Source organism: Lithobates pipiens, unplaced genomic scaffold (genome assembly GCF_037356315.1).
Source record: "Lithobates pipiens isolate NorthernLeopardFrog02 unplaced genomic scaffold, aLitPip1_a1.2 Scaffold_23, whole genome shotgun sequence".
Classification (NCBI taxonomy): domain Eukaryota; kingdom Metazoa; phylum Chordata; class Amphibia; order Anura; family Ranidae; genus Lithobates; species Lithobates pipiens.
The window spans coordinates 23,206,876-23,218,877 of NW_027507785.1; the positions used below are offsets into that span (position 1 = coordinate 23,206,876).

Here is a 12,002-nt window from a genome sequence, read left to right on the forward strand (position 1 = left end):
AGACAGTGGTTTAACACTCTGAGAAGAGGTGAGGCCTATGATGTGTAAGGAAGAAGGGTGGCTGTGCTAGGGGATTGACTCTCCTTGAGTAGTCACATTGTCTACCAATTTCAGAGGTATATTGAAAGAGAGTACAAAATAGTTTATAGAAAAAAGGAAAATAAAAATAATAATAATAATAAAAAAAAACAAAAAAACACTGCAAGCATTTAAAACACTCAATTTTACTTACATGTACCTGCAATTTATTATATTGGCACAGGGTCACTTTCTTTGAAATACAGCCTTTGCTTGCTGGACAATACATGTTCAGTATTCCTTGCAACAACCCAGTCGCAGCCGGCTGCCAGTTCCACAAGTTTGATAAATTGAGAAATACCCCCAACTTGAAACATTTTTGGCCCCTTTTCTATTTTTATTTTTTTATTTTTTTTACACAATGGCCAAATGGACAATCCAGAAAATACTTTGGGGGACTGAATGCAGATGTAGACCTTAAAAGGATAATTTCACCTTTTATAAAAATGTAATGAATGCACCTCTCTTTGCAGGTAAAATAAAAAATAGCATTTAAATTGCCTGTAAAGCAGGGGTGCCCAACCTTTTGAAGAGCAAGGGCCACTTAGGAAAATTGGTAACCGGTAGCGGGCCACAATGACCGGAGCGGGTGGATGGCATATCCGTGTCCACTCTGCATTTGGAGAGCGGACACGGACGCAGCCCACGATACTTTTTGGCGGATCGTATTGGAGGTAGAACACAAGTCGGTTTATGTCTAACACTACTTAGAGGTGAATGGAGGGTCCAATTGCTCGGACTGTCTGACTGACCGTGTGAAAGCGGTCCAAGGCTGCTTTCACACTGATGCGCTGCGGTTTACCCGCACCACGTGTGCAACGCAGTGTACCTTTTGGCATTCCTGTAGTTTGCAATAGACTTCTATTATATTCTGCAGGTTTGGTGTACTTTCAGAAAGCTCACCAAACCTCGCAGGTAATAATAGAAGTCTATGGCTCAGTGCAGGTAAACTGCTCTGCACCTGCGGATCAGTTTGAAAGCAGCCCAGTAACCACTACAAAACAGATATGCCCATATAAACACTTCTTTTAGTAATAAACTGACCTTTAATAACAGTATTCTTTCTATTCTCTCCCAGAGCAGGAGGTCACGGGCCACATCAGAGGGCTCTGCGGGCCACATGTGGCCCCAGGGCCACTGGTTGGGCACCCCTGCTGTAAAGCATTGCACCAAAGATCACTAGAACCCAGGTGTTCTGTCAGGATCCAACAGATGCTCAGTCCATGGTCTGCCCATACCTCAGATACAGGCAAGCAGTTACTAAATTGCAGGAAGAATCAATTAACTACGAGAGCGCTCACACAGCTCTTAGAGAGCTACAAGAGGTTGGCCCCAGTAGCTGATGTATAGATGACGGATACCACGCTTAGGTAAGGCTGGGCTGCTGCCTCCCCTAGGAGCTCCACTAGTGGAACACCAAAAAGGTATATGTGTATGTGCAGGGGTGGGTGGTGCTGCCTATCACCTGGAGATAGACCTCCAGTGAAAAAATTACAATTAAAGGTGAACGTGCTAATGAAACCACTAAGTGTTGTGCACCAGGATTAAATAATGTGATATTATGTGACACTCCCTATCCCAGTGGCGGCCCATACATTAAGGGTGCACGGGGCACTGCCCCCTCTCTCCTGGGTGTGCCCTGTTTGCCAAAAATACCACTGGCTGCCACCGATTATGTTCCAAAGGGGAACTTGGACTTTAACTGGATATTTGAATTTTTTTCTAAAACACTGTATAATAAACACTTTTTTTAAATTAAATATGGATTTCCACCTTTTTTTTTTCTCTCTTTTCTTTTATTTATTTTGTTTTTGTGTCATATACGTTTTCTACACCTCTGTATTTTCTCATGTGTGTAAAGGTCAAAATTCAATGAAAAGTGTATAAAATTATGAAGAAGCATCAGAATACAAGGGAATGTGCAAGTAATGCCACGTACACACGAGCGGATTGTATGGCATACTTAGTCCGTCATACAATCCGACGGACAATCCATCGTAGTTTCCAGTGAACGGACTTGACCACACACGGATACACAAACAGTCCGTCGAAAGCTTGCGCGATGACGTGTACACAGGGCCGCTGATAGGGCAGTACAGCCAGTCTTCCTGTAGGGGGCCCGAGCTCTGCCACTTCAGAAGAGGGGCCCGGGAACCTGCAGAGAAGGAGAGCTAGCCGAACTGCCTTCTGACATTTGTGGATCTCCTAGCAGCGCTGCCAGCTTTCTCCCTCCAGCATCTCAGTTCTTCCTACTGGCAATTGGTAAAGTGTCCTGATCTGGAGCAGAAGACAGCTGCAGTCTCAGTCTGCCTGTGTCTTTGCCGGTGTTCTGCCTAATACAGTCCGCCCATCAAATGCTGTCCGCTCCGTACTGCGCATGCGCAGTACGGAGCAGCCGAAGCTTCGGAAAAACTCAGAAGTTGAACGGCGCCTGCGCCGTGAGTGGAGGAGGTAGCCCCACTATCCAAGCGGACATAGGGTTAAGAATTTTAGAGGGCCCTTCGCGGGCGAGCTTCGCTCGCCACGCTTCGGGCTCGGCCTCGCTCCGCTCGGCTCTTTTTTATTCTAACTCTATGTCCACTTGGATAGTGGGGATAGAACCTGGACTCACGGCGCAGGCGCCGTTCGTCCTCGGCAATTTTCGGAATCTGTGTTCCTGTGTACTGCGCATGCGCAGTACGCAGGGGACAGCATCTGATGGGGGACACTATTTTACAAGACACCGGGTCCTGAAACTCCCCCTCCTCAATGTTATCTCTGGTCAGCATGAGCAGGAAGCTTGCTTCACCTCCTCCCTGAGTGCTGACCTCTGATCCCCCTCCAGATCTGCTCTCACTGCTCTGTGCTCACTGAACTCCAGGGTTTGGATGGAGTAGTGCTTCTGCTGGAGGGGGTGAGTGGGGTTGCTGCTGGAACAAAGTCACAAAACTTTAGGATTTTGGAGAGAGGGTGAATATGAAGCCAGCCTAGAACTGCAGATAGCTGTCAATGCAGTGCTGAGCAAGAAGCCAGTGGACACATCTCTCTCTCCAGCTGCCAGGCATCTCTGCCCAGCCATTTCTATATACCATCCCTAAGGTCCCTTTATACTTCATATAGCAGGAACAAACATTCCTGCTCACATTTTCTTTTTTTTTTCTTCTTGTTTTTCACATAGGGTAACCCATTCACTTGAATGGGCTGCCATATATGTGACAAACACATAGAGGCTTCAGAAACTTTTAAGGCATGCAGCGTTGCCACATGACAAAACGCATATCTTCTCATTGCATTTGGGGTGACATTAACAATTATTGTGCACCACAAGTTCTATGCGCATGTGCTGCGCATTTCCAAAATGCACTGCAAATTGCCCATTACCTATGCACTTGTCAGACATTCAGGTAACCTCCAACGTGAATGTGGCCTAATGTCTCATATACACTGCTAGTTTACTTTTGCTAAATCCCACAGGCTGAACGAAAAAAAACCCTGACACCTCAGGTCAGAGCCTCTGTACTAACAATCTAATGTTAGTACAGTGATCTCCCCTGCTATTCTATTGTGTTCTGACAAGGGGACGCCCCACCAGAACACTCCGGTCAGGGAGATGGTCAGCATCCCTTTTTTGATCAAGCCCCTTCGACATAAGCCAGCTGTCATACTGGGCTGTATACATGCCATGGCTGCAATGCTTTACTTCAGAGCTGAGGCATTTGTACTGCAGGCTGCAGAATTTGACAGGCAGCACCACCTGTCAAACTTCCCATTGAGTTCAATGGGGCTGCTCGGCACCTTGAAGCCAAATACTTGGCTTACAGCTGCAATGCGGTCTCACAATGTAAAAATGTAAAATGTAAAATAAAAACAACAGGTGTCACGAGGCAGCAGTAGCAAGGCTCTTATTTCTGCAATGGCTGCAAAGCATACCATTGTGACCATGGCATTTTAGCGATTTGATTTCCCGGGGGCCCTGTCAGGTAGGTTGTAGGGGGCCCCGTGATTTCTAACAGCGGCCCTGCGTGTACAGCGCGTACGACGGGACTAGAAATAGGAAGTCCAAGACACAGCAAAGCACCCTTCCGCCGTGTAAATCCTTTCTGGGCATGCGCCATTCTTAGTCCGTCGGACTAGCATACTGACGACCGTATTGTCCGCTGAAACCAAAGTACGACGGACAGATTTTTGGAAAATCCGAAATTCTTAGTACTCCGGACTGCACGCTGAAAAAGTCAGCTGAAGCCCACACACGATCGGATTTTTCGCTGAAATGTGTTTCAACGGACTAAGTACGTCAAACAGTTCGACCGTGTGTACGCGGCATAAGGTGCGTAATTCATGACTTTTAGAGCAGTATTCATGTTTCCCTCACAGTGTTGCTTAACTTCTGTGACCTCTTTCATCGACATCCTGTCTATGTGGCATGCACTCGCTCCGGTGTTGGCCAATCATCATTGCTCTGAACCAGCTTCCTGAAGGCGACAACAGTGGACCATGCCTGTAAAATGCGGGCCAGCAGAACTGCTTGTAGTCACCACCAGGCATCCATGTGATAGGGTGACAACAGAGAAGCACAACTGGGAGATAATTGTCACCCCACAACAGGAAGTGCCTGAATAATGACCTTCATGGCAGGATCACCAGGTATTAAGTCAATGAAGCAGAAACTTGCATCAAGCTTGCACATCCATGTCTTATGGACCTCTCAAAAGGTGTTCCGTTGAGTTGGTCAGGACTCTGAATGAATGAATGAATGAAATACTTGTATAGCGCACAATGCGAACTGAATCGTCTCTAGCCTGATTTCAAAGCCGCATCATTGCAAAAGGGGGCTAAACGTCCACCAATGGCCTGTGAGAGACATTTGAAGAGTCCTAACCTGGTTGGTAGCTGAGGCCAAAGCCATTTAAGCCCAAGTTCACACTGACAGCGGGAGCGAATGTGCGAATTCAGCTGAACTCGCAGGATTCCATTCCCGCATGTCAGTCCAACTTCGGGGGGCAATTTTAGAGACATCTGTGCGAGTTTCTGCACAGATGTCTATACAAATCTCGCCCCCCCCCCCCCAAGTCACCAAAAGTAGTACAGAAACTATTTTTGGGAACTGGTGCGGCGTTGCACCAGTTTGGACAGTGCCATTGCTGGCAATAGCCGCTGATTTGGCATGCGATATGACGTATCAAATCGCATCAACGTGAACCTAGGCTGAAGGTAGCTGGCCATCTGGGCCTACAGAGTTCCACATTAGCTACAGTCACCGATCACATTTCATATGGCAAATTTTGCTGATTTTACACCGACCCCCAACCCTGCCTCAGTGTATTTGGGTTTACCTGAAGCAAAGAGTATGGTGAGGCCCCGAGCTCCGGCCTTCATGAATTCGGTGTTGATTCTCTGCATGTAAGCAACTGATAGACTGTCCTCATCATCGCCATAGCTGATGGTGTGAACCCACGGGATGGATGACATGTTACTCAGCAACAACATCCATTCTAGGAACGGTTCCTGTGATTCATGGCGACCTGTAACAAATTGGAAGAAATGGGAATTCCTTTTATTTAGGAGTTTGACCATCTTGTACTTACTACTTAAAGTGATATTAAAGCTTCATGGTTTTTTTGTTGTTTTTTTTTTTTAGACAGAACAAACATGTTCTATTTAAATTTTTTAAGAAATGGAGAAATCATAGTTGAGCTAATTCCCAACACTTCTACCACATCCCATATTAACAGATTAGTAAAGAAAAGAATGCCCTGTGGGGGATTGTACGGGTGGAGGTACACTTGAGCGAAAAAAAAGTATCAGAGTATGTAAAAGTTAAATTTTTATTATTACAAAATCCCAACTTGTTTCGGAAAAACGGGGGGTAATGGTATTCACTTCCTTCCTTATGGGTTTAAGCAAAAGGCAAGCTGTATAGAGTCTAAAAAGACCAAGTTAGACTTACCGGTAACTTGTTTTCCAGAAGTCTTTCAGGACAGCACCTGAGAGATAGCGACTCCTCCCTCCTCGTTAGGAAACACCTTCTTCCTCCAGACTTTAAAGGGAGGCGCCTCCCTACCACACATCAGTTGTAGAAGAGAACCTCCGGCCCCGGCTGGAACACATAAACACATACGTTAGTCACAGCGTAGCATAATATAACACCATAGGGCGGGATGCTTGCTGTCCTGAAAGACTTCTGGAAAACAAGTTACCGGTAAGTCTAACTTGGTCTTTCCCAAGGCGTCTTTCAGGACAGCACCTGAGAGGATAACAGAGACTTACCCCTTAGGGCGGGACAACAGCTTGCAGGACCTTTCTGCCAAACGCCTGATCGCTGGCAGAAGTGAGATCCAGTCTATAATGCTTCACAAATGTGTGAAAACTCGACCATGTCGCCGCCTTGCAGATCTGCTCCGGGGTGGCACCAGCTCTCTCTGCCCACGTAGACGCCAGAGCCCTGGTTGAGTGTGCACAAATTTCTGCTGGAGGAGATAACCCTGCCTGGGAATATGCCTCTGAGATAGCTAATTTCAGCCATCTAGCTAAAGTAACTTTAGAAGCTTGAAAACCCTTTTTTCTTCCTGAGAAGAGCACAAACAGTGAATCTGAACGCCTGAAAGACTCCGTCCTTTCTAAATAACACAGCAGAGTCCTCCTGACGTCCAAAGTATGGAAAAAAATCTCCTTATTTCCTTTGGGGTTAACCCAAAAGGTTGGCAGTACTATGTCCTGTATACGGTTCTGCACTGAAGCTACCTTCGGTAAGAATTTTGCATCTGTTCTAAGAATAACTCTGTCAGGAAAAATGGAAAGATATGGTTCTTTAACTGACAGAGCATTTAGCTCACTGATCCTGCGTGCAGAGACAATGGCAATCAGAAAAACGGTTTTTAATGTGAGAAACCTAAGGGAAGCCTCCACAAGAGGCTCAAAAGGCCCTTTTGTTAGAGACTGTAGGACTACCGACAAATCCCATCTAGGAAAAACCTTAACAGGAGCTGGCCTAGATCTTTTAAGAGCTCTAAAGAACCTGATCACCAGCGGATCTGAGGCCACAGATTTTTCTAAGAACACTGTCAGGGCTGCTACCTGCACCTTCAGGGTACTAACTGCCAGTCCCTTGTCTGCACCATCTTGTAAAAACTCCAAGATGGAGACAAGGCTCCCTGGCACCTGGGCGGCTGACAAACACCAAGTTTTATAACGCTTCCAGACCTTAGAATAAATGGCCCTCGTAACCCTTTTCCTACTTGCTAAAAGGGTCGAGATCAAACGGTTGGAAAACCCCTTGCTCCTAAGGAGCTGCCTTTCAGAAACCAGGCCGTGAGAGCCAGGCTGGCCACTCCTGGATGGTTCACTGGGCCCTGCAACAACAGATCGTGTCTGAGGGGCAGACGCCAACAAGGCTTGATTGCCAGGCCTAGAACTGTCGAAAACCAAGCCCTTTTTGGCCAAAAGGGCGTGATTAGAATAACTGGCACCTTCTCCCTCTGAATTTTTCTTAAAATTAACGGGATTAACTGAAATGGGGGGAAAGCATAGCAAAGACGAAATTCCCATGGATAAGCTAGCGCATCTGTGCCCAGCGAGCCATCGCGACTGTCCAGGGAAAAGAACTGGGGAACCTGGGCGTTCACCCTTGAGGCGAACAGGTCTACCTCTGGTAAACCCCATTTTCTGGCAATCATTGCGAATACCTCCGGGTTTAGAGACCATTCTGCTTCCCGAATAGCGTTTCTGCTTAGGAAGTCCGCTACCCTGTTTAGATCCCCTTTTAGGTGGACTGCTGATAGGGATAACAAATGTTTTTCCGCCCACCGAAGAATCTCCATGGCCAGTACCTGAAGCGACCTGCTTCTTGTACCCCCCTGTCTGTTTAAATAAGCCACTGCCGTGGCATTGTCTGTTAGGACCTGGACGTGATGGGACTGAAGCTCCTGAACAAACAACTCCAGAGCTAAGGCAATCGCCTTGAGCTCCCTCCAGTTTGAGGACCTTATTGTCTCCTCTTTGGCCCAGGACCCCTGAGTGACCCGTGTTCCTAGATGGGCTCCCCACCCCCAGGAACTGGCGTCGGTTGTTAGTCTTTTCCCGACTGGAAAAGCCCAGACTAACCCTTCCGATAAGACATCCTGTCTTTTCCACCACCATAGGGACCTTTTTACCTGGGTTGACACTCTCACCTCTGCCTCTAGGGATGCCACTGTGTGATCCCAAGATTTTAGAAGGAAAGCCTGCAGACACCTGAAATGCATTCTTGCCCACTGGACTGCTGGCATTGCTGAAGTCAGAACCCCCAAAGCTGACATAACCTGTCTTACTATCAGATTTTGGCTGGTCTGTAATAAAGACACTGCACCGGAAATCCTGTCCTTTTTGTCTAAGGGAAGGAAGATTTTTTGCTCCGCCGAATTTATCAGAAACCCTAAAAACCGAATCTCCTGAGATGGGTTTAGGGACGACTTTTGGAGGTTCAAAATCCAACCCAACGCCTCCAGATGGCTGCGAGCTTTGCCTAAATTGGTCTGCAATTCCTCGCTGGATGGGGCGAAAAACAGCAGATCGTCTAAATAAGGAATAACTGCGATTCCCTGGAGACGCAGTGGCGCTAAAGCTTCTGCCATTATTTTGGTAAAAATTCGGGGAGATGATGACAGGCCGAAGGGTAGGGCCCTGAACTGGAGATGATGCACCACACCCCCCAACCTCACCGCCAGCCTGAGAAACTTCTGAGACTGGGGAGAGATCGGAACATGTAGGTATGCGTCTTTTAAATCTACTGACGCCATAAAACATCCTGGCGTCAACAGATTTCTGACCGAAAAAATTGAGTCCATTTTGAACTTCCTGTACCTTATGGACTCGTTTAAAGGTTTTAGGTTGAGAATCAACCGAAATTTCCCTGTCGGTTTCTTTACTAGGAAAACATGGGAATAAAACCCCTCCTGCTGTTCTTGCAGGGGTACCTGTACTACTACGCCCTGTTGCATCAGTTCCTCTAGAGAGGACTTCATGGCCAGGGCCCTTACTGGGTCCCGCGGGGTGTTGGTAATCAGGAACCTTTTTGGGGGGTTGTTGACAAACTCGAGTGAGTAACCCTGCGCGAGAGTGGTCAAGATAAACTGATTTGAAGTTATCCCTGACCACTGCGGAAGAAATTTTTGTAGTCTTCCGCCCACCCGCAGAGACGAGTCATTGCGATTTTTCGGCCTGTGTAGGAGGACGGAAAAGAATTCCGCCTCTACCCTTCGGCTTCGGGGCGGACCAACTTTTCCTTCTCCCCTGCAACTTGCTGTCCTGATCCTGAGCTTTTTGAGGTCGAAAAAGACGTTTTGGTACCTGCTTTTTCTTTTTGACCGGAAAGGATCTCTTTTTATCAGCTGTCCTGTCAAGGATATTATCGAGGTCAGAGCCGAAGAGCAAGTCTCCTGAAAAGGGTAACCCACACAGCTTATTCTTTGAAGCCGGGTCACCCGGCCAGGTTTTAAGCCATAAGGCTCTTCTTGCAGCATTAGTTAGAGCTGCTGACCTGGCTGATATCTTAATTTCTTCAGCTGAGGCATCTGCAACATAGGCCACTGCCGTAATCAGGGTAGGAAAAGAATCTAAAATTTCCTGTTTAGGGGAATCTGCAGCTATATGTGACTTTAACTGGTTAATCCAGTATTCTAAATTTCTGGCTACACACGTTGTGGCCATTGCTGGTTTTAAATTGCTCATAACTGATTGCCATGATCTCTTGAGCAAAAGACCCATACGTTTGTCCATCGGATCTTTCAAAACTCCCATGTCCTCAAAGGACAGATCCGTGGACCTTGAAACCTGGGAAAAGGCGGCATCCAGTCTGGGCACCTTGTTCCATACTGCTGCAGGGTCCTCCTCAAAAGGAAAACGCCTCTTGTGGGCTTTGGAGAAAAAGGGCTTTTTCTCTGGATCCTGCCATTCTTTCCTAATGGCCTCAGAGATGACCAGATGAACTGGGAATGTTCGGCCCTTAGGCTCATCCAACCCAGCATACATGCGGTCATGGAGTGATAATTCCTTTTTCTCCTCACTTAAACCAAGCGTAGCATGAATGGCTTTAAGGAGCCCATCGACCTCTTCAAGGGACAGTTTGAATTTAGAGGGGGCTACCTCAGAATCCTCCAACTCCTCTTCCGAATCTTTAACGGAAAGAGCAGTGGACTGCTTTTCTCTATCTGAAGGGTCTTCAGGCAGAGATTCCAACACCGGGATTGAGAGAGACCCCTGGAAAGACTCTGAAGTGGAAGGCTGACTAGCAGCCGGGTTTGCTAGTGAGTCACGAAAATTCTGAATCGTGGCGTACAGCTCCTTCTTTACAGAGGCCACCAGATCCTCACATACAGAGGCAGATTCCTCCTTAACTAAAGAAGTAATGCAGGGACTGCATAGGGTTTTCTTCCAATTTTCTCCCAGCTTGGCCCTGCAAGAAGGACATCTTTTCCTCGGGTCAGAGCTCTTAGCCTATGAAGAAAAAGACAAAAAAAGGGAAAAAAAACAGGGAACCCTTAGTGAGACCCAGTCTCAGCTTTGATAGGGATCACCACACAGGTGCACTGAGAAGAAACCAGTCAGCTTCTAGTGCCCAGACAGGCCCCTTGCCACCAGGGGGGAAAAAAAGGAGAGAGCGAGACCAAACGCCAGGAAAATAGGAAAAAGAAAGGCAGACTTTAACCGCTGCCTCTTACCTGGGCTTTGCTGGTGCCTGTGCCTGTCCCCACCGCTGCAGACGCTGAATCTTCCATAACAGGTGTGCAGAGATCCACTTGTGGCTAAACGCCGCCTCCGGAGTCACGCCATGCAGCTGCACCGGACCGGAAGCGGAAATAGGCACCAGCACCTGTCCTCCCTCCTCCCCCCTGCGTCCACGCCGGAAACGACGTTTCAGCTGACCCGATGACCCGCTCTGTCACTTCCGGCGCGACCGCCGAAAAAAAACATGGCGGCGGCACACGCGCGCCGCCGCGCCTACGAATGTGCGGGCCACCGAATCTTCGGCTCTCTCCGAGCACAAGAGGGGAAGAGGAGCCCGCTTGCTACCGCTGACGAGGCGTGGGTAGGTCGGGAGGACAGCGGGTCTCTAAAGGAGGAAAACAAGGGAAAGAAGCCTAGTCCCTCAGGAACACCTAAGAGAAAAAGACTCCCTCCCAAAAGGTGTTCCCTCCGGGCCGGAGGAAACACAAAAACTGATGTGTGGTAGGGAGGCGCCTCCCTTTAAAGTCTGGAGGAAGAAGGTGTTTCCTAACGAGGAGGGTGGAGTCGCTATCTCTCAGGTGCTGTCCTGAAAGACGCCTTGGGAAAAAAAAGATTATGTAAATAGATAAAATATACAGTGCCTTGCGAAAGTATTCGGCCCCCTTGAACTTTTCAACCTTTTGCCACATTTCAGGCTTCAAACATAAAAGATATAAAATTGTAATTTTTGTGAAGAATCACCAACAAGTGGGACACAATTGTGAAGTGGAACGAAATCTATTGGATTTTTAAAAACTTTTTTAACTAATAAAAAACTGAAAAGTGGTGCGTGCAAAATTATTCGGCCCCTTTACTTTCAGTGCAGCAAACTCACTCCAGAAGTTCAGCGAGGATCTCTGAATGATCCAATGTTGTCCTAAATGACTGATGGTGATAAATAGAATCCACCTGTGTGTAATCAAGTCTCTGTATAAATGCACCTGCTCTGTGATAGTCTCAGGGTTCTGTTGAAAGCGCAGAGAGCATCATGAAGACCAAGGAACACACCAGGCAGGTCCGTAATACTGTTGTGGAGAAGTTTAAAGCCGGATTTGGATACAAAAAGATTTCCCAAGGTTTAAACATCCCAAGGAGCACTGTGCAAGCGATCATTTTGAAATGGGAGTATCAGACCACTGCAAATCTACCAAGACCTGGCCGTCCCTCTAAACTTTCAGCTCAGACAAGGAGAAGACTGATCAGAG

General features: G+C 47.4%; 1 protein-coding gene across 1 annotated transcript in view; it reads right to left on the bottom strand.

Moving 5' to 3' along the window:
- Positions 1-12,002, bottom strand: part of TPP1 (tripeptidyl peptidase 1) — an 87,367-nt gene that overhangs the window by 37,765 nt on the left and 37,600 nt on the right. The window contains exon 8 of the mRNA XM_077451311.1: positions 5,391-5,579. Within this exon, the coding sequence (XP_077307437.1) occupies positions 5,391-5,579 (189 nt within the window). The remainder of the gene's footprint in view (positions 1-5,390; positions 5,580-12,002) is intronic.